General features: G+C 35.5%; 4 protein-coding genes across 7 annotated transcripts in view; 3 read left to right on the top strand and 1 right to left on the bottom strand.

The window, feature by feature from the left end:
- The window catches only part of LOC116021683 (F-box protein SKIP31), a 6,165-nt gene extending 1,788 nt beyond the window's left edge, over positions 1 to 4,377 (top strand). Inside the window, exons 2-9 of the mRNA XM_031262148.1 lie at positions 223 to 561; positions 700 to 773; positions 1,509 to 1,581; positions 1,895 to 2,005; positions 2,624 to 2,798; positions 2,889 to 3,007; positions 3,865 to 3,925; positions 4,033 to 4,377. Of these exons, the coding sequence (XP_031118008.1) occupies positions 223 to 561; positions 700 to 773; positions 1,509 to 1,581; positions 1,895 to 2,005; positions 2,624 to 2,798; positions 2,889 to 3,007; positions 3,865 to 3,925; positions 4,033 to 4,103 (1,023 nt within the window). The 3' untranslated portion in view covers positions 4,104 to 4,377. The remainder of the gene's footprint in view (positions 1 to 222; positions 562 to 699; positions 774 to 1,508; positions 1,582 to 1,894; positions 2,006 to 2,623; positions 2,799 to 2,888; positions 3,008 to 3,864; positions 3,926 to 4,032) is intronic.
- A 464-nt stretch (positions 4,378 to 4,841) lies between these two features.
- LOC116022909 (glycine-rich protein A3-like) lies at positions 4,842 to 7,279 on the top strand. Of its 3 annotated transcripts, none has more exons than XM_031263817.1 (3): positions 4,842 to 4,969; positions 6,111 to 6,463; positions 6,750 to 7,279. In XM_031263817.1, exons 2-3 carry the CDS (start codon positions 6,139 to 6,141, stop codon positions 7,025 to 7,027), a joined length of 603 nt encoding a protein of 200 aa, XP_031119677.1. In that variant the 5' UTR covers positions 4,842 to 4,969; positions 6,111 to 6,138; the 3' UTR covers positions 7,028 to 7,279. The 3 variants fall into 3 exon arrangements, with proteins under 3 accessions (XP_031119677.1, XP_031119676.1, XP_031119678.1); XM_031263816.1 differs by lacking the exon at positions 4,842 to 4,969 and adding an exon at positions 4,989 to 5,166; XM_031263818.1 differs by lacking the exon at positions 4,842 to 4,969 and adding an exon at positions 4,989 to 5,137.
- An 883-nt stretch (positions 7,280 to 8,162) lies between these two features.
- LOC116023298 (ABC transporter E family member 2) lies at positions 8,163 to 14,423 on the top strand. 2 transcript variants are annotated; one of them, XM_031264293.1, is made up of 13 exons: positions 8,163 to 8,300; positions 8,394 to 8,515; positions 9,242 to 9,327; positions 9,423 to 9,520; positions 9,594 to 9,711; positions 9,821 to 9,910; positions 11,311 to 11,615; positions 11,759 to 11,954; positions 12,025 to 12,210; positions 12,411 to 12,680; positions 13,406 to 13,651; positions 13,832 to 13,973; positions 14,051 to 14,423. In XM_031264293.1, exons 2-12 carry the CDS (start codon positions 8,410 to 8,412, stop codon positions 13,949 to 13,951), a joined length of 1,821 nt encoding a protein of 606 aa, XP_031120153.1. In that variant the 5' UTR covers positions 8,163 to 8,300; positions 8,394 to 8,409; the 3' UTR covers positions 13,952 to 13,973; positions 14,051 to 14,423. The 2 variants fall into 2 exon arrangements, with proteins under 2 accessions (XP_031120153.1, XP_031120152.1); XM_031264292.1 differs by having other exon boundaries at positions 13,832 to 14,423.
- Positions 14,424 to 14,591: 168 nt separating this feature from the next.
- On the bottom strand, positions 14,592 to 21,510 carry LOC116023297 (arabinosyltransferase XEG113). The gene is made up of 13 exons (XM_031264290.1): positions 21,165 to 21,510; positions 19,873 to 20,169; positions 19,558 to 19,763; positions 18,772 to 18,877; positions 18,307 to 18,563; positions 18,018 to 18,153; positions 17,523 to 17,617; positions 17,377 to 17,430; positions 16,811 to 16,924; positions 15,920 to 16,018; positions 15,708 to 15,827; positions 15,183 to 15,269; positions 14,592 to 15,088 (listed from the first exon to the last, which is right to left on the bottom strand). The coding sequence occupies exons 1-13, from the start codon at positions 21,325 to 21,327 to the stop codon at positions 14,921 to 14,923; spliced, it is 1,902 nt and encodes a 633-aa protein (XP_031120150.1). The 5' UTR covers positions 21,328 to 21,510; the 3' UTR covers positions 14,592 to 14,920.
- Positions 21,511 to 21,736: the final 226 nt, after the last annotated feature.

Genomic DNA, 21,736 nt, shown 5'->3' on the forward strand with positions numbered 1-21,736 from the left:
TTTTTCTCCCCCCCCCCCCCCCCCCCCCCCCAATGTAATAGATTTTCCCTTTTCATTGGGCATGTGCTGTGTAGGAGCAATTAACAAAATATTAATTTCATCTTTATGTCAAGATTTATTTTATATCTCTAGCATCCTACTGTGCCACATAAATTTGTTTGCATGTTCGTTTAAGTTGAAGTTTTGTTATATAATTGAATGTTTGAGCATCTGGCCCAGCAGGATCAAGGGAATGCATCCAATGAGGAGGAAGAGAAGGGAGGCAGAGAGTCAAAACATATGAGAGTTGAGGATTATGAAGAAGAGAATGAAGATCTCGTGGATGAAGAAGAAGGGAGAGTACTAAAGAAAATGAGAGTTGTAAAAGATGGGGGTGAGGGTGAGATTGAGGGAAAGGAGAAGAGGAGTAATACTGGAGTGAGCAATACCTTTAAAGATATAAAAAATGGTGCAAGTACTAGCAGTAATACTCTTCGGGTTCCCAAGCGAATAGATACTGGAGTTCTTAGCAAAATCCCTCCTGAGTTGCTTCATCACATACTTAAATTCCTTTCCTCAGAGGTATTATGAAAAACATAGTATGTTGTGGATAATTATATTTTTCATTTTGGTTTTGCACATGTAGTTGTACACTATGCCACTCAAAGACAAAAAATATCTTGCTTATTAAAAGTAGTGCATTTTGAACAATGTTTGCAGGATCTTGTTTCATGTTCATTGGCCTGTAAATTCTTAAACTATGCTGCATCTGATGAATCATTGTGGCGTCGACTGTAAGTACTATTTCCCCTTTTTCTTTGCCTCTTCACCATTCTGTATTCTCCATTCTATGCATCTTTGCGGCACAGATGTCTTAGTGTGTTATACCTGTTCATTAGAATGTGTTATACATGTTTGATTAATTTTTGTCAATCTTTGGCAAGACAATGGCTGTGGTTCTCTAAGGTTGAAGGTATAGTATAATTGGAGGAAAAGCAATCTTCAAATACAGAAGAAAAGAAAATAGAAATAAAAATAAATCAAACACAAATTTAGTCCATATACATAGGGGAATAGTAGGCTATCCCACAACAAATGATTACAAAGATGCTTCATTCAGTCTAGATACACCATGTAAGTATGTAACCATGTGTTATGAATTAAGGAATTTTACTTCATTTTCAATACACCCCGGTTGCTTGCGGTTAACATAAGTATCAAAACATAGAGTGTTATTAAGCCTTTGAAATTCCATGGAAGATTTTCTGTCTGGGTGGTGATGTCAACTTGCTGTTGACTGTGGAAACATGAGGCAGGTGCAATGAATGCTCTCAAAAATATTGGGGTGTTGTTTGGGTGACTGCATACTCTGAATCTTTGCTGTGTGTTTGAAATTTGGAATTAGTGAATAGTGAATGCTCAATGAAAATTGAGCTTCTATTGCACTTGTCTCACAACTGGCATCATTTTATGTCCGCTGAGCACTTTTGTCCTCTTCTCTTTGATTTGAGGAATGGTTTTTGTTGCAGGTACTGCATGAGATGGGGTCTACGTCCACCAAAAAGACCACGGGAATCTGCTTGGAAGAAGATGTACATTCAGGTATATTTTAATTTGGATTAAATTTTCTCTCTAAAACAGGGATTAACACAATTTGAAAATTTCCCATTTTTCTGGAGAAATAGAAAACAACAATTGAAGAATGAAGTTCATGTTCAATTTGAAATATTCTTCAAGTAAAAAAAATTCCATACGAAACAGGCCCTAAGATGTTCAGGAAAACTTCTACTTATACTGATGTTTGCTTGCAAAGAGTGAGGCCTTAAATCATGCGTGTTTTACTTATTTATTCATTTGTTCAATTTATTATATTCTGTTGAAGTAATTGATTTGGGTAACATGATAATTCCTGCAGCGTGATGCAGAGGATATGGGAGACTTTGTTAGAAATTGTCCGTCTGAATTCAAAGAATATTACATCCAAATGCAGGCAGCAAAAAGAAGCCAAACTCCTCTTCTTTCACAGGTAAATCAAAATGAATGTTCCTTGGAACTTCTTCTCAGTTCTCTTATAAAATAAAATAAAATGGAAAAATACAATAACACCCCCAAACATTAATAAATAAATTTATAAATTCCTGAACTTTAAAATGATCTATCTCCCTGCAATTCTATTTTGTTTGAAATAGTTCTGTTATCTTTAGGGGTTAAATAAACCCCTATTCTCCAGGTTTTGAAATTACAACTTGCAATAGGCTGTAATATGAAAATGCTAACAGCAATAATTTTTCTTTTGGGTGAAAAGATCAGAGGGTCTACATTTTCTGGCATCCATGGTATTAGTGTCAGTTGTGGATTTAATATCCCTCGGAGACCGAAGTTAAGGAGTTTATTAACTCCATAGATAATAAAACTTTTTCAAACTAAATAGAAGTTCTGAGAGCTCAATCCAATGTTTTATATGCATTTATTAAAGTTTGAGGGCTCCCTTATATTTTTCCCCAAAACTATTAATTGATGTTCATTTTTCAATACAATTGGAAAATTATTAAGTGATGTGCTTCAACTGCCCCCCTTTAGTTGTCAGTGGTAAGAGTCCCTTGTTATATGCTATTCCTATTTACTATTTGGCTTTAATGCCCAGGTGAATGATGATCATATAATACTTGATAAGACTGTTGCTGATCAAATCTCCATTTGGAAGAAAAACAAAGGCCTTAGTGATAAAGTGTTTGTGGATCATGCTTGTTCTGGGGAGACATGCACTTACTATCAAATTGGTGATGTATTTGTTTGTGAGAAGACTGGACTTGTGCATGGTATGAACTGCTTTTATGGGCACTACTTTTTACTCCTATTTCATAAGTTATGATGAAGAAATGAGGTGATTTTCTACTGTATTCCTGTAGTATGTGACGATACGTGCAGAGAAGTTGTTTCTGATCCAACAAATGGGCTCTTGGTGTGTACTATCTCAGGTCACTGTTTTGACAGAATGTTGTCTCCATCTGAAATAGAACCAGACACGGTAAGAATTTTTTTTATTAGTATTAAGAATCTCTTTTTAGGAATGATAAATTAAAATATTTATTAGGTGCTCAAATGCTTTCATGAAAGAAGGAAAAAATTGTTTTAGCCAGCATACATAAAACCTTCAATCTTGTTTCCCTTTTGATGCAATATTCGCTGGAAATAGTACAATGTTTGCTAGCTTGAAGGAAGTCCATACGTTCAGCAAATGGGGGGAATTTTTTATTTTCCAGAAAAATAGAGAACAAAAATGGAAAATGTATGTTCAAGTTGTTCCATTCTCTAAACTGAGAAATGGAAGTAATTTGTTTTCTAACTTTATTACATAGTTAAAAAACTATCCAAAATTTGTTTCCATTTTGGAGAAAACATGGGTGAACAGTGGGTTTTATTACTGTTCACTTGTGTTTTGGCTAAATTGCCGAGCTGACATATTTTAGTTCCCAGTTCTCCAACTTTTGTTTACTATTTGGAGAACGAAAATTGCGGAAGAAGAGTAAAATTGGAAACAAAAATCTAAAAACATTTTCCGTTACTAAACAGGCTCTTTACATTCTATCCTTTTGTACCTAAACTTGATTTTTGGGGTAGGAAGGGTTATGAGAATGAAAAACTTTTTAGTGGGAGTAGACGGAGCATGGATAGATGAACACTATATGAGCAAAATATGGACAACAGAGTTACATTTAATATATGGTGTAACTATTTTCTCTAATTGAGATGTTTGTACATTTGTACTTGCACTTGTGCGCAAGTATCATGTACCTTGTATTTGTTTATATAAATCTTTCAACTCGGTTGAAGCCAATTGAGTTGCTCGTTTGACTTTTGCTTTTTCCTCGTTAAAAAATCTAGGAACAGCAGCAGGGTGGTGGGACTGATGAAGCGGAACCATTCATGGGATCCGGTCGATTTGGTAGGGCTTTCTCCTTCATTCAAATTTCAGCGTGCTACCTGCCTGGCACGGTGGCACCTGCCCACCACGACCTCCATAATTTTAACTGTTGTACTTTGTCTTTTCAGCCCGAGCTTATTTGCTGGGTTACAACTGTGATGATGAGAAGGAACTTGAAGCTGCACTGAGGTTCTGCTGATTCAACTGCTTGTATCAGTTATATGTATAGGTGTATCATCTTGGATTCCAGACCAGTAGCAACATAGCAGTAAAGCTCAGTTTTAATAATCTTTTTACGTATTAGTATGATCTTATATTTTTACCACCCTAAGATGTAGTATTATAGCATGCTTGGCTATTTCAGTATGAGGTTTTGCACCAAGTAATCTAGTATTTACATTTCTATGGTGGATTACATGCATTGAGTAAAGGGAGAAGAGCATATTCATGGAATGTGAGATTATTGCAAGGAATATGAGATTTTAAATTTTGTTTTTAGTTCATTTTCAATAATTTTCATGGTACTTCAAATTTTGGTTCAAGAAATATTTTAAGGTAATGTAACATTTATGGAATTAGAATGTTACCAATATTGATGTTTGGTTATGAATGATTCTATAATGAATATGTAAAAATATAAAAATAAAAAATCAAGACAATTAATCACAATATAATGTCTTAACTTAAAAATTAAATTACTGATATAAGATAAAATGAAAATATTAAAATATTAACCTGAACAAAAAATCAAAATAAAAATTTAAAAGCACTAATCTAAACTTAAAAATTAAATTACTAATATAAGATAAAATGAAACTATTTTATTAGATAATGAAATTTTTAATGGAAGGTAATCAAATCTATTATACGTTCTCCCAGAAACGTTGTTCTCCTAGGATTGTAATTTAAAAAGGATTTCTATTTGTATATGATAAATATATCTACCTAATGTCTCTCACACGTAATAGACGCGTAAGAACGCGTCAATTTATACTTTTGTTGTTTGGTGGGAGTACCTATCCATTATCCGTTCTTGAAATTCATCATCCGTTACGAAGAAAATCCGTAAGATATTTACTAGCTTTGCCCCTAATATCTAATGCATTTTCCTGTTTAACATGTATATAATTGAACTCAAATGTTTATATGTTTATGATGATCACGCGTCAGTAGCTTCACGATCTATGTGTTCCTAGAGTTGGAGAATTGTTGAATGTGTTTGCGAATTTTGAGGTGATTGTTCGCTTCTAGTTCAAAGAGTGGTGAGAGGCTTTGACTTTTCTTTTATATGCTTTCTTTGTGTTTTTGTTTTTGTTTTTGTTTTTGTTTTTACTTCCCACTGTGAATGATCAGCCTAATATGCCAGATCTTGTTGTGATCTTTGGAATTTCTGTGTGTGAAAGCCCTCAATTTCAGGTTTGACTGCTTGTATTCAGAATTTAGATTGCATATTTCTGAGTTAGATGTAGTACCGCATGATTTCATAGAATTTGGAACTGCAGTTTGTATGAAATAGATATTATCAAATGGATTTTTTGAACTTGGTTTGGTATGGTGTTCATTAGTAATGTATAAGATAAAATAAATTCAATGGACAATAATTTACAGGGGTTGCATTTCTGTATTGACTGTTGTAGTAAGGGGAGCTAATTAGGGTTATGTTTCTCGTTTTGGTTCTTGAGGTGCTTTAACCTGGCTGTTGAGGTTAGAATCTGTTACATTAATAGTCAGTGTTACAGTGAATGAATGGGTGTCTGGGCTCACAGGGCAGAGTTTATGGAAGAATTCTGCACATTAATCTGTTGCCAGACAAAGGCTAGTTGAAGATATTTGATTACCTCTCAATCTCTCATACCCTTCTTCTGGAATGGAGAACATTTATCCCTTTATATTAGTTTATGTATCCCTGCAGTGATGTGGAACAGCAGTATACATTTGTTGTTGATTGTTGACGTGCATTCTGTCTATTACTAGACTAAGCAATTGGTGAAAGATAACACTTAGTGCTTGACAGGTGATCTAGTATTGAGTATGCAACATTGAATTTGATTATGTTTCTAAATGAGAACGAGGAGATTAAAAAAACAAACAAAGAAAACAAGGGGAAAGTAATGTTCTGAATCTGATTCCATGCTCACACTAAAAGAGACAGTCATCTGAAAGCATTCCTTCCTTTTCTCATTGTTTCTTATTCACTATCTGATAGGTACTTCTTGTTTTGATAACTCTGAGAAATGGGAGGAGGAAAGGATCACCCTGATCAACAAGACAAGGGATTGTTTTCTAACCTTGGTCAGTTTGTTCCTGGACATTATCCTCAACATGGGGCCTATCCCCATCCACAGCCTGGGGCTTACCCTCCTGGGGCTTACCCTCCACAGCCTGGGGCTTACCCTCCACAGCCTGGGACTTACCCTCCACAGCATGGGGCATATCCTCCTCACGGCTATCCACCAGCAGGTTATCCTCCCCAAGGATATCCACCAGCCCAAGGAGGGTATCCCCCTCCAGGGCATCCACCAGGCGCTTATCCTAGTCAATCTGCTCCACATCATTCAGGTAACTTGAAGAATTATTTTAATTTGCTTTTCTCCGTAGCAGGCTAAATTTTCTGGCATCTGGTGCCTTCCTCCCTGACCTTTTTATGCATGCCATTTTGGAGGATTTTATTCCTTTCATGTCCTTCCACTTCTCTTAACAAATATTTTTGATTTTTGAACACCCCAAAACGTTTGATGTATAGCGGTCATGAATGAGGAATCAACATATATGGTACATCTTAGTAATCTTGCAACGAATACTCCTCATTCCATCATCTTTTGTATTAAATCCTTATTACATTCAGGACATGGATCTGGTATGGGGGCAATGTTAGCTACTGGAGCTGCAGGTGCGGTAGTTGGTTATGGTGCTAGTCAATTTTTACATGGATCTTCTCATCACTTGCCACATGGAGGTGCTCATTATGGCCGTTTTGGTCATGGCAAGTTCAAGCACGGCAAGCATGGTCATTATGGCCGTTTTGGTCATGGCAAGTTCAAGCACGGGAAGCATGGTCATTATGGCCCTTTTGGTCATGGCAAGTTCAAGCATGGGATGCATGGGTTCGGGAAGTGGAAGTGATATAGTTTGCTACTACATTTTACATAAACACTGCAATTTAAGATTACTAATCTTAACTTCTGTGGTAGTAGAGATAATAATGTCCTATATATAATTGTCCACTAAATTATGTGTTCTATGATTATGAGCTTGTTGGAAGTGACTAAGTGAGCATTTCTTTTCATACTTGATTTAAGAATGTGATTCAGCCTCCACATGTGAATATTATGGGCTGTAATAAAAACTGAAAATATTATATACAGGAGTTCTGCATATAATCCTACATTCCTACCCTCCATTGTAGGATACATTCTGTTCAACACAATATCTCAATCTAATACGGAGTAATAAGTGAACTTTTAAATTAGAAGTGCGTTGTGTTGATTCTAAAATATTGTTCCATTTGTTTGTCTTTATTTTCTTTCGAATTGGACGCCGTTAGTCCGATTGGATGTTTGATCTTTCTTATTATACTTTATACATATATTAGTACGCTAGACTAATCTAAGCCTTAGAATCTATAACCATAACCTTCCATTTTTATATTTATACATTAATACGCGAGACTAATCTAAGCCTTTAGAATCTATAACCATGACCTTCCATTTTTATATATCTGTCAATTTCTGGAGCTCAATCGCCAATGCCCAAGGGTACACTAGGCTTGGAGAGCCCTAGCTTCAATATGTTGTTGTGAGTTGAACCCCCACACTATTGTTGAAGGGCAAATCATTGTGGATCTCGAGTCTAAAATACAGTTTACATATTGAATTTTACAATTTATATATTGAATCTTCGTAATTTAATTTGTGAACATTCGGTAGGTAAATGAACACGGATCCACCAATTCAAAATGTGAACATTCAATATGTAAATGAACACGGATCCACCTTACAATGTGGATTCAGATTTATAGTATAACTATTGGTCATTGGAGTGTTGACTTGAGGTGTCCACTTAAACTAGCCCTATGGGGCTTGATTGTTCAATTATTGCCAACACCAAAAGAATTATAGTAATTGACTAGGAAGAAAGTATATATATATATATATATATATATATATATATATATATATATATATATATATATGAAGAAATACAAATCCTAGGAGGGCATAAATGCTGAATTCAAATTATAAGGCGTATTCCAAATAAATACAGTAAACATGGTGGGCGAAAACATAAATTCATACAAAAGGCTCAAAGTATTCTAAGAAACCCTAGCTTGCTCCATTCCCTGCGTCCACCACACGCTCCACAATCTACTCTTCCTCAATCGAAATCTCTGCTACAGGTAAGTTTGATTGTCTCTCTACTTTCTCTATATAATCTATCTACGCCGATATTATTGGGTTGATTTTCTGAATTTGGGTTTCTGAGAGAACAGATTGGTGAAGAGAGAAATGTCGGATCAGAGATTGACTCGTATTGCTATAGTCAGCTCTGATAAGTGTAAACCAAAGAAGTGCCGTCAGGAATGCAAGAAGAGCTGCCCCGTTGTTAAAACTGGTAATTCATCGAATTTCTGGTCAGCTTTATTTTTTAATGATCCATCTATGGTGTTATTTTTCTCTATTCCTGAATTTTTGATTAATTCTGTTTGCGGTTCTGATGTTTTAAGCGAAGTTTATATTAAGATTGTTGATTAGTGTTCAGTGATGTTGAAGGTTCGAAATGAATAATTCAGTGCTAAAGTTTGAGCCTTTATTACTTTTTTTCTTGTTATCTCTGTATCTACTTATTTCACGTTTAGATAGTGTGTTTATTCATTATAATTATATGAATGTGTGCCATTTGGGACAGTTGGTGCATTGTTATAAACCTACAAAATTTCCTATCAATGTAGGCTTTTGAGAATGCAATCCCCTTTTTAGGTAAGCAAAAACTGGCAATACAATAATCAAGTTATTGGCAAAGATTTTCCATAAAACAAGTTAGATAAAGGTGGGAATTTATTGTTGCAAAAGAAAAGAAAAACATATTTCTTATTTAGAAATTTATTCTAACCTTGATTTTGGAGCAAATAGTTGTCTTGCTAAAGAAATTTCCTTCTTAAGCTCCAACCCCCATCCTCCTCTCTTCTTCCTTTCATGAGTTGTATTCCTATAACATTTTCTGTTGTCTGATATTTGGAGGTTATGCTTTTCTTTTGCTACTATTGAGAAGGAAAACTTGGTAATGTAGCAATGGGTTTAGGACTTTTGAATTTTTATGGGCAATGCTTTATGCCTGCAGGAAAACTTTGTATTGAGGTGACTCCTGCATCCAAGATTGCCTTCATCTCAGAGGAGTTGTGCATTGGATGTGGTATTTGTGTAAAGGTCTGTAAATAATGTAGCATCAATCAGAATATTTTGCAGCGTCCTATAAATTTTCATATGTGTCCACCTCATTGATCTTGTTTTTTTCGATGCAGAAATGCCCCTTTGAGGCAATTCAGATCATCAATCTGCCAAAGGACTTGGACAAGGATACAACACATCGTTATGGTCCTAACACTTTTAAATTACATAGGTCAGTCTGCAATCCTTAAAGAGTAATCACACTCTCGTTCACTATTTAAAGTCTTTGAAAATGTTTATTACAGGTTGCCAGTCCCAAGACCAGGACAAGTTCTTGGCCTGGTTGGAACAAATGGTATTGGAAAATCAACTGCTCTTAAAGTTTTAGCTGGGAAACTAAAGCCTAATTTGGGACGCTTCAATGTAATTCCTGAATCCAATTCATTTTATTCTTCAATTTCAGCTTTAAAAAGTTAGATTGAGTGCTTACCTTTCATCTTATTTATTCATTCATTCTTTTGGCCTGTTGCAGAACCCTCCCGACTGGCAAGAGATATTGACTTATTTCAGAGGTTCTGAATTGCAGAATTACTTCACTCGTATTCTGGAAGATAATTTAAAAGTGAGTTATGTTCTTCTGTTTAAGGTGCTTTATAATTGTCTTAATTGGCTGCTGTGTTGATGATCTTTACAAGTCACAAATGTTTGGATTTTGGAATTTATTCTTTGGCTGTCTGTGCAAAGATGCTGAGATTTCTCTCCTTGACCTTGCATGATGTGGGAGGCTTGTGCACCATTTCCAACTGTTTTATATCAGCCTTGCGTAATGGTGCACTTTCTCAGAGATGAAAATCTACCGAAGTAGAAGTTTGAATATCATGCAGGCCAATTTAGATGGCTCTCATCTTAAAGGTCAAGTTGTGCTGCTGGTGTTCAGTCTTTCACTTTTTGGTTTTAGCCATTGGTTCTTCTCCATAGAGCTGATGTGGCTCTGCAAGTTATCTTTCGGCCAATAACTAACCCCCACTGAGTTGTAAATTTAGAGATAGGCTCTGGAATTCTTAGAAATAACTAGTATGATTTAGCAACATAGAAAGATAAGGAAGGTAATGCAATAATATTGGAGAGAAAAGGATTCTAGGGTTTTTAGGAGCCTTAGTGGATGCTCCAAAATGCATATACAGGAGTCAATTTAGTCTAATACCACTGCCATCGCAACTTCAAAAGGGCGTATTGATAAGAAACTCTAGACATCGTGTTGCCTTAATATGATGAAAAAACAATAATAACTTTACATGGGTCTTATATAATAGCTAGAGCTATTAAATCATACTACATAACAAGGAAATACATATTGAAACTTATTTTACGATTGCTCTTGCACTACAGGGATAGTGCCTGTTCTAGACTGTTCATATTTGCTATTTGGAAGTTGTTTGATTTAACAATTAACATTTAAAATTACAGTATAAGTAGTTGGTGGAGATTTGACAAGTTTACTTGGTTAGATGATCTTATACTGTTTTTTACATACTGTTGGAACTTTAATTGAATTCATTGGCGTAGCTACTTGTTGGGTAGGGTAATTGTCTAAATAGAAAAAACAAGTGTTATTATGCCCAAACCCTAATTTTTTCCTCCTGAAAAATTACTAAAATAGCCATTAGTTTTGTTACTCTTAAAATTTTAGCATTGATAAGCCACCTTTTTTTTTTACCAAAGAAGATAGTGAAGATTAAATTGTGCAATCATATGGGAGGTAAGTATGATTATTGATTAATGATTACTTGTCTTAAGAAACCAAATAAGTATATACATATTTGGCCGAAAGGATCACTAGAAGAAAAAAAGAGGGAAAATTGGCTAATTGACTACGCTAGATGTTGTTAATCTTATTTTGAATATTGTGAAAGTAAAGCTCGTGTCACTATTCTCAAGGTAAAGAATAGTAATCTTTTGTTTATCAACCTTATCAGTATACCACTAACCACTATATGATGTAAATGTTTTTTGTTTTCCCAGGCTATAATCAAGCCTCAGTATGTTGACCATATTCCCAAGGCTGTCCAAGGGAATGTGGGGCAAGTGCTTGATCAAAAGGATGAGAGAGATATAAAAGAAGAACTTTGTGTTGATCTTGAGTTGAATCAGGTTTTGGACCGCAATGTTGGAGATTTATCTGGTGGGGAGCTTCAACGATTTGCCATTGCTGTTGTTGCTATACAGAATGCAGAAATATACATGTTTGATGAGCCATCTAGTTACCTGGATGTGAAGCAGAGGCTTAAAGCTGCTCAAGTTGTCAGATCTTTGCTCCGGCCCAACAGGTTCTGTGGTGTCCTTGTTTCTATTTTTTGCTCAGCACTTCAGTACCCTATTTACTTGTACTAATGCTTATAGCCATCCTTAAGGCCCTAACTAGATTGGGATTTAAAGCTTGTGTTATATTTATGTTTTCTTTTTGTTTCAGCTATGTAATTGTTGTGGAACATGATTTGAGTGTTCTTGATTACTTGTCGGACTTCATATGCTGCCTGTATGGGAAACCTGGTGCATATGGTGTTGTCACTCTTCCTTTCTCTGTTAGAGAAGGAATTAACATATTCTTGGCAGGATTTGTGCCAACAGAAAATCTGAGATTCCGTGACGAATCACTTACCTTCAAGGTACAGTTTACTGTTTACTGCCGCATGCATTTTTACAGCATCAACTAAATATTTTTCCCCTTGCCCCTAGGTTGCTGAGACCCCACAGGAAAGTGCTGAAGAAGTTGAAACATATGCACGCTATAAATACCCTACCATGACAAAGACACAAGGTAATTTCAAGCTCAAGGTTGTTGAGGGTGAATTTACCGACTCCCAGATTATTGTAATGCTTGGTGAGAATGGTACTGGGAAGACAACATTCATCCGAATGCTGGTATGCATTTTCTTTTGGCAATACCATTTTGTAAAGAATAATGATATTTGCACACTAATTTTTACACACTTTTACCTAAAGCCAAGTCAATTTTGTTTTGAAGTGTGTACAAATAGCATTATTCTTTTGTAATTTGCTCAAAGTTGGTTCCAATTATCAAGGTTTTGAATATTATTTCCCTTAACACTTTGAAATTGTAGGCTGGATTGCTGAAGCCTGACATTGTAGAAGGCTCAGATGTGGAGATACCAGAGTTTAATGTCTCTTACAAACCACAGAAAATTAGTCCAAAATTTCAATCCTCCGTAAGGCATTTGCTACATCAGAAAATTCGTGATTCCTATACACATCCTCAATTTATCTCAGATGTAATGAAGCCTCTCCAAATTGAGCAATTGATGGATCAAGAAGTTGTGAACCTATCTGGTGGAGAGTTGCAAAGAGTTGCCCTAGCTTTGTGTCTTGGGAAGGTAAATTCTCTCAAAGAGTTGCCCTAGAATTCTCTCAAATTGTACTCTAAATCCAAGTTTTTCACATTGTACAAGAGTTGGATTTTTGGAACTTCTTTTCCATTACTCCTTTTCCCTGAAATTTCTGTGAAAGAATTATACCCCACTCCTTCCCTCTCAAAAGAAAAGAGTAATGTGCTTTTTTATTTGCTCCTCTCTATATCTGAATATAGTGTTCTTATTGTCTAGACTATCACACATGCTGTGTAATTTACTTTTTGTTTTATAGTTTACTCTTGTTTCTCTATAACCACTAAAGAAATTAATTGCTAATGTTGCCTAATGTTCTTGTAGTTATCATATACCTTTGATTTTGGCCAAAAGAACCTCATATCTGAATATAGTATTCCTATTGTGTTATCATATACTCGTGTTTCTCTTTATGTGAATATAGTGTTCTTATTGTCTAGACTATCACACATGCTGTATAATTTACTTTTTGTTTTATAGTTTACTCTTGTTTCTCTATAACCACCAAAGAAATTAATTGCTAATGTTGCCTGATGTTCTTGTAGTTATCATATACCTTTGATTTTAGCCAAAAGAACCTCATAAATTTGCATTGTCTAGTTTTTCATATTATTGGCTGTTTAGTTGCTTTGTTGTTAAAGTTTCTGGAAATTAGAAAAGTTCTAAAAATACCATTTTGAAGTTTAAATCTAACTTGTTTCCGGAATTCTTTGCAGCCTGCTGACATATATTTGATAGATGAACCAAGTGCTTACCTGGACTCTGAGCAGCGTATTGTTGCTTCCAAAGTCATTAAGAGGTTTATACTTCATGCAAAGAAGACAGCTTTTGTGGTGGAGCATGACTTCATAATGGCAACTTACCTGGCAGATAGAGTAATTGTGTATGAAGGGAAGCCATCGGTGGATTGTATTGCAAATTCACCACAATCATTGTTGACGGGAATGAACCTATTCTTATCTGTAAGCCTTCTTTTCATGTCATTTTTATTTTCCTGCTTTCTCTGTATGAAAACAAATAAAACTTTGGTTGTGCATATTCACTTTGGAGCATTACCACCATAAACTCAACTGCACAAACCTTAAAGAAGTGGGTCTTATTGGTTCTGTTTCTTACTAATCTACTTTATTTGAATTGTGTAGCATCTGGATATCACTTTCCGCCGGGACCCAACCAATTACCGCCCACGAATTAACAAACTTGACTCAACCAAGGACCGGGAACAAAAGAATGCTGGATCCTATTATTACCTGGATGATTGAGCTAATCATTGTTGTGCAACAGGTTAGAGATGAGCTTCGTCATTTCTTTTAATGCCGCTGGTGCCTACATGTATAACAGAAGCTCCATCCTTCCCTCAGGTGGGAGGTGTTGAAAAGAAGCCCTGTTTACGGGGTTCAAATGCCACATTTTGGGTATAAGAGGCGCACTTCTTTGTGAGGAGGATAAAGACTTCATAAAATCTATAGAGGCTCATTGATGAAGAGAACTGCAACTCCCGGACTATAGTGCTGCAATATTGTGTCTTTATCTTTTACAGTATTTGTTAGTTACTAGTGTAGTACTGACACTTTGGTTTGATATGTTTTTCTTCAATATTCTTGGGCCATTTTGGGATAAATTTTCTGTTGTATTTATTTTTTTAAACCTCCGGAAGATGCATGTATTCACTGGAGATAGATGAAAAACAACCAACTTAATACTGGTCAGTAAATTTGGATTTTGGATTGGATATTTCTTGCAGCTACTAGGCCACTGGTTTTATGGTCTCTTTTATATTTATTTGGTTGTGATCTGCAACAAAATGTCAGCTATAAAATTTTTGGTTATTTCAAATGATTCTTATTATTGCAACAGCCTGTTGAATTCTTGTAGTCAAGAATCTCCTTTTGATAGGTAAAGTGAATGTCCAAAAAAACAGATACTGAAAGAGTGAAGTTTTGTTGAATACAAAATTTGAATTCTAATTAGGTTCGACCCATAAACAGAATAAAGTGGTGTTTAGCCAAATTTACATGTTTGACTAGTAAAATGTTGTCTCTGCAAATATACAAAAGGCATTGTAGGTCATGTTCTATGAGTATTGCTACAACTTACCGCTCTCTCACTATGGGTGGGGTATTAGGCAGGCTGTTAGCCATAGAGAAAGTTCAGGAAATTTTGCCCATTTTTGCGGTGTTGAAGTTGCTGTGTCTGTGTAGGGATGTAAGAAGCAAACCAACAAGTGGATTTCACCAGGGGGGATGATCTTCTTGTGGACTCTGGGGCGGTATTGGTTTCCAATTAGGTTTCTCATCCCAATACATGTCGTAGTATATGTGACCTGGTGTTTGGTTTTCCACACAACACCATATACCCACATACCGCTTGACACGGTTCCTGAATTTGTGTTCCCTGGCCTGATCCATACAATACATATACATCTCATTGTAAGAGAGACGAGACGAACCTCAGCACATTCATAAACAGAGAGGTAGAGAGAGCAAGAATTACCTTGTCAGTAAAACCTTGGAAGGCATCTTGCATTGATGAGAACTGAATTACTTTGACATCCTTGAACAAGGAGAATACTGTCTTGAACTGTTCAAAATGAACCAGTAGAAGTTACTCGTAAAAGTAATGGACAAAAGAGTATAGATAAAGCGGACAGATTTTAGTATCAGAAACATGATGTAGGTTCCTATAGCTTGCAAAAAACATTAATTACCATGGACAGAAGATTTTGACATTTTAAATTTATTGTTTAATAGACCACTCAAAGACACTGTAATGACTATTACAGCATAAGATTTCTGTTATCAGTTGTTATACATTTAGTATATTATTTACATAAGAATAAGTATATCGTTTTAGTTCACAAAATAAACATATGCAAATAGCACATCCTACAAAATTTATTGGTTTATTTGACATTAATACATGATGCATTTATTTTAGTATTCAGTTTTTCATAAAACAAATACTCTGTAACATTTAGTAGTAATGTAACACAAATCATTAGTTAATCTCTTTAATTACCGTTTCTTCAGTACTATTCTTGGGGAATCTAAGAATTCCTGTTGCAGTAGTACTGTTGGAAAGTTGGCAGCCTTCTGATCCCTCTCGGCATAGTTGCACATCAAGCCATGACTCTTTCACCTTTAAATGAAAAAAGCAACAGTTGGAAATTTTGGTAATGGGACAAAATTTTACAAGCTTTGCATGAAAGAGTTTAAGGACAAGAATTACACCTCTTGGGGCATTAATGGGTTGTCAAGTAAAGAATACTCCCTAAAACTGATCCCAGGTCCAAATTCCTCCTCTGGTTGTTCCCTCAACATCACATTAACCTGAAGTATAACATGTATCACACAAAACAATGAGGCCAAAATAAGAAACATAACTGCTTAGTGATTCTTCAGAATCCTCTTTCTGGATTCAGAAACTTTTCAAGAGTGACTAAAGGTCAAATAACTATGCAAGTTAGTAGTCACAACGCAATTCCAATGAAAAGTAAGCATGCAAGCTTGTGCAGCTAGCTGCAAACAAAATGGGAAAAGCTTAATTGCTAATGATATTAATCAAGCAATGTTAGATGAAAGACAAAATTGTTAACAGATTAAAAGGAATTTTATAAACTGCTTTGTTTCTTTTCTTCCTTTGGACAAGTTCAAAGGAATTTTTTAGAAAATGCCAATGAGCTGTCACCAGTAATGTTTTTAGTACCAAAAGATAACTTAATGTATGAAAATGACTCAAGTATGGCTAATAACATCATCACAGACCTATATATCCAAAACTAACTCATCAAACCAAAGAAAAAAATTTCAAGTATTAGATTTAAGAAATATTACAAAATGCAAGAGCCTATTGATATAAATATATAATAATATAATCTCTTTACATACAAAAAAAAAATTAAATAAAAAATTGCTTTCTTGGTTTAATCATGGAGGACTTTGAATGGGATTTGAAACTTTAAGGGCATAGTATAAGTATTATACATGTTTTATGTTTGCTGATGGAATTAAGATGGCATCATAATTTGTAAACCAAGGGAACAAGAATTATGTTCTTGATTGTCATTTTAGTGGAAGAAATTTGAGTTAATAGCAGATTGAACGCATCTTTGAAGTTTGTACCTCAAACACATGATCCAAAGGACAGACAAAAGGCTGTCTCGTCATGGATCCCACCAAAACACCAGGATGTCCAAACCATAACCTATCTAACCTGCACCATATCGGAGGCATCACCTAAAATCACAAAGAATGACACAAATAATCAGGATATTGCTTGGTGGGGATACAGACAACCAATCCAATAGAAAAGTTATTGCTCTTGTAGGAAAAATTAAGAAACAATGTAACCACTGCTCTAATGGTTGTGCTAAAATTAAAAAAAAAAAAAAAGAAGAAGAAGAAAAGAGTGACAATTCAACAAGTTCAGAACCAGAGTCCTGATAAAGAAAATGCTTGCAAATGGTTTCTACTATGGTTATCGGGATAAGAAACCGCAGTACTGAGGTGAATAGCATCTTCAGACATCATTACTGACCACACAAAAGGTGATTGATTAACCTTCTCTGAATCTTCAAATTTTATCATTCATTTTGGCAATTCTAGCAAAATGCAAAGTTAATATTCCGCATTTCAAAATTAGGGCAGCCACCTTACATATGAAAAGGAAAAATAGGAATAGCTCTCACCAATGTGCGATTTAGCAGTGAAGCAACAGCAAGTGCAGTCCTTATTTGCTTTATCTGAAAATAACAATTGAACCATAATTAAGGTGATTCAATTTGGCAAGATACTGTTAATAGAAAAAAGGTTGGATGAAGTTAGAGGCACCAACCTGATAATTAACAAGAGAAAAGTGTGATTCAATATTATTTTCTCCATCTAGTAACAATCTTTTGGGAATAGATGGTTTAAACGTCAAAAAACCCCCTGCAAAATGTTTTAATTGATTAGATCATGGCACTGAACAACTAAAGACATATTTCACAAGGCATGCAATAGAAAAATTATGCTTGTCTATGGAGCAAACCAAGATCATCAAAATATAACTGCATTTTCACTGACACAATTAAGTAATGACTAATCTTTTCAATACATTTTCTTTCTACTAGAAGGTGGCTTACTAATATGTATAAGAGCTCTCAAGATTACATACAAAAATAATCTTCCAAAAATTTCTTGTTGAATTTGTATTTAACTTATATTGACCTTGATTAGAAGAGAGTAAGAAGTTATAGTGTGTTAGCTTTCGAAGAATTTCAATTTCAGAATAAATGAGAAAAATAGTATGTAAACAAGAAAGGGGAAATATAATATGAAAGGAGAAAACCTGGTGGGTTGTAATATTCCAATGGATCAAGGAAAATCTTAGCTTCACGTAATCGGTGGCGTTTGCCTTCAGTTCCTCCATATTGGAATGTTGTATGTACCGCATAGGGATCTAGTTTGAGTTGTTGATACATTGACTACCAAAGTATCAAAACAGGAAGAAAAGAAAGTTTTGATAAATATGGAGTGACCAATTAATTTCAAAATTGAATATTGGACACCGTAACCTTTACAAGTATGAATTCAGAAAGACAATTTATGTTCTTATACAGTTATACAAGGCAAAGTACCTGGACAAAAAAAGTGTGCCCACTGCAAAAGATACTTGCGGGTAGAAGTCCCAACTTGAGATTTCCATCATAAGCATAAAAAAGTCCACTGTCTTCATCAACAGATGGGCCCAACTGTCTGCGGATGATCTGATTGAAACCATTCTGATCCCAGACAGTATCATCACTTAAAAGCAATTCTTTCCACTCCTTTGCCAACTTTTTTGAGGATTCTGAAGGCCGCCAGTGAAATATTCCAATGTTGTAAGCAGCACCAACTGCACAGCAAAAACACTTCTCCACAGTAAAATGGCTGCTAGAACTGTACTAGTGGTCCGAAGTACAAATAAAGTCTAATTACTGAAACCATACATTTGCTTTCCAATTATATGACAATGTCAAATATCAGCTACAACACTGACAAAGATCTTTTCTGAAAATAGTATAGTATATTATAAGCATCACTTTGATCCAAACAAGCTTTACCTAGTTTCCAGATGTCCAACCTGTCGTCTGTAACTGTTGGTTCAACACTATCAGTGGATGTCAAGATGTCTGCTTCAGGGAAACGTGCAAGGTATGGAAGAGGATTCTGTTTGTGGAACATACCATGTAATAAAAAGAATGTTCATACAAAGTGGCATGGCATTGAACAGTGAGAAGAAGTTGAAACCAAGTCATCCACTGGACATACTAAAAGATCCAAAAAGGCAGAAAAGTAAATCAAGAACCTCGAGTCCTTCACCTCTGGAATATAACTAAGATTTTATACAAAAGGAAGGTGTAAATAAAGCCTTCACAAGAGTAAACCCCACCCCCATCCCAAAAAAAAAACGAGTATGAGTAAATAAGTTCCCATATATTCCCTAGAAGAGGAAAATTTTGTCCTTCAATAAAAATGCTATAGTATTGAACCAATACACATTATTCGTTCTTTAAACAAAGTTTAGTACCTCACTTCGCATGTCAATTATTATTACTATTACTACTACATATTATTATTTTCTGTTTCGCAGTGAAGATAAGGAAATTTCTTCAATCTATTCTTTCTACAAGCGAGTCCACAAAATACTAGAGCAGGTCAATAGAGTTCCACATGAAGTGGTAACTGTTGACTGATTTCAGATGCCTTTCATACCAACTGGCTTACCAACAACTAGCAAATAATAGTGTCAAACCATAAGCTTTGAAAAATGGTGGATAACTAGGAGTTGAAAGATACATATTAAGATTTGATCTAAATGACAAGCAAATGCTGAGGTGAAGAGTTACCTTTAACCACACCATGTCAGTATCACACATTAGGAGCTCAAAACCAAAAGGTAGGACAGCATCTATTAGAAGAACTTTCTCCCTTCCCATTTTGTGAAATGTTGGTGAGCCCCATCCAACATCTACTGTACTCATATGGCTACCCATGTCAAAAACAGGTATACCTTTCCAGTAAAGAGCCTCCAATAATTTGGTGTCCATTGCACCTAGGAAATGTTATATTTGTCAGTACTTTGCGTGTCGTTAGCATGTTAATAACTAAGAATATGCCAGCATATTTTCTTCATTGCAATCAAGAAGATAAAGAGCAGTTACCAACAAGTAGGTTGTCGACATCCATATCTGTCAAGTGTTTAACCCATGTCAATATGAAATCCATGAAAGCATAGTTTCCAAAGGTCACAATTATGACATTGTCCCTCACTCTTTCCTGAAATAGTTCTTTGGTCAATCTGAAAGTTTCTAGAGATGGCATTCGTGAACCGGGAGGGGGAGAGTTCCATATAGGTTTCAGTGACTTGCTTTTCGCCTGGGTGTTTGGTGCTTGAGGTGAACCAACAGTTTCTTTTAGAGACTCATTATGTATTTGAGTTAGAACTGCTGCCGGTACATCTGAAATAAAATATCCATATGACAGCTAGCAAATTATTAAGTATAGGAAACGAACCCCCCCTCCCCAGCAGTTACTCGGTAGGACAATTTTCAAAGATGAAGTTATTAAAAAAAAAAAATTTGTTCTGAGGATAAATTACAGAAGTAAAGATCTTCAAAAACAGCAAGAAAGTTTTCTATTTCGTTCAATATTACCATAAGTGCTAAAGCCTAAAGATGAGGGTAGAAAGGTAGACAGATTCATACTATAAAAAGATGGCAATATCAAAATGGTTCAATAACTTCACTGAATTAGCAAACTGGGGGAAAGAAATTCAATCCTTCACTTATTGATTCGTCAACCGGCTCTTTTTGTTGGTTCCTAAAGTTACTCCATTTAAACATTAAGAGGAGATAGAACATATGTTTCTGACATCACTATTTTCTAACTCCATCATAGACTCAACTTGGAATTAAGATTTCACCGCAATACAGCATCAAAGTAAGATCTCCATGGTGTACAGCAAATGTATGTACTCTCAACCAAGGCAAGAGATATTACATCACTATCTCTACCAAAAATATGAGGGTTCGTAGACAATTGAACAAACCTATACTGCTATACACCTCCATAAATATAAAATTCAGAATCATAATAACTAAAAACCACTCAATTAATCCACAAACCAAGAAAATTATTAGCTCCCACCGTTGACTCCATCTGAAATACACAGAGTTCAACTTTCCTCTTTCGTTTCATTATCTCTCTGCATTATTACCAGCTCAAATTTATGTGAAAACTATCATAATTTTGGTCAGCCTCGCTCTCTTTTCTCCGGTGAGTGAAATATTCAGATTATACTCAATTCTAACAAAATTTTAAAAATAGCATACCGAAAATGCAAAAATCTACGGCCATTACGAGCTGGTAAGCGAAAAATTGGAATTAAACAAGTATGCATGCGAGTATGCGATGCAATCAGTGTGCACATAAAGAGTGTGGAGTGAGAATGTACCTGACGGAGAGGAAGGAGCAATCGGCGAGAGAGAAAAGGAGGAGGAGGCGGAAGAGGAGTAGACGGCAGAGAAGACATAGAAAGCCGAGAAGACAACGCCGACCGCCACGGTGGCGTAGATCGTCAGGAACAAAGGCTTGGAATTCGCCATTTCCTGAACCATTTCCTTCTCCAGGAAGAGACGTTGAAATTGATCACTCTACACCTTCATCGCGCCGGCGTGGTCCTCTCCCCGGCAGCTGAGTGGTATCCAGTACAAAGGAGTAGTTATGGCCTACGGGCTACGGGCTCGGAGTTTTGCAAGAGTCGAGCAGATGAAGTCAACTACAGCCGCGGTGGCTGAATCTGACTATTTTTTTAATTTTGATTAAACTGAATAATTGGGATAAAACTAATCTCGGAGTGGCTTAGTGCTTAGGTAGTTAGGTGGTGGATCTTTTTAAATTTAAAATTTATTAATTTTTAAAGTATTTCTATTTTGGGCGTACGCATTGATCCGACAATTGATTTGATAGACACAATATTTTAAGTTTAACTTCATTAACTTTTTCAATTTGAATTTGTTAGTTATG

Source organism: Ipomoea triloba, chromosome 6 (genome assembly GCF_003576645.1).
Source record: "Ipomoea triloba cultivar NCNSP0323 chromosome 6, ASM357664v1".
In the NCBI taxonomy this organism is placed as follows: domain Eukaryota; kingdom Viridiplantae; phylum Streptophyta; class Magnoliopsida; order Solanales; family Convolvulaceae; genus Ipomoea; species Ipomoea triloba.

Bases quoted from the DNA above. Each gene is read 5' to 3' on its own strand.
- LOC116022909 (XM_031263817.1), top strand. From the start codon at position 6,139: ATGGGAGGAGGAAAGGATCACCCTGATCAACAAGACAAGGGATTGTTT. The intron at 6,464-6,749 runs GTAACTTGAAGA...TATTACATTCAG, and splicing joins ATCTGCTCCACATCATTCAG to GACATGGATCTGGTATGGGG.
- LOC116023298 (XM_031264292.1), top strand. From the start codon at position 8,410: ATGTCGGATCAGAGATTGACTCGTATTGCTATAGTCAGCTCTGATAAG. The intron at 8,516-9,241 runs GTAATTCATCGA...TTATGCCTGCAG, and splicing joins CTGCCCCGTTGTTAAAACTG to GAAAACTTTGTATTGAGGTG. The intron at 12,681-13,405 runs GTAAATTCTCTC...AATTCTTTGCAG, and splicing joins TAGCTTTGTGTCTTGGGAAG to CCTGCTGACATATATTTGAT.
- LOC116023297 (XM_031264290.1), bottom strand. From the start codon at position 21,327: ATGGTTCAGGAAATGGCGAATTCCAAGCCTTTGTTCCTGACGATCTAC. The intron at 20,170-21,164 runs GTACATTCTCAC...ATTTTATTTCAG, and splicing joins TGCTCCTTCCTCTCCGTCAG to ATGTACCGGCAGCAGTTCTA. The intron at 18,878-19,557 runs GTAACTCTTCAC...TTCCACAAACAG, and splicing joins CTGACATGGTGTGGTTAAAG to AATCCTCTTCCATACCTTGC.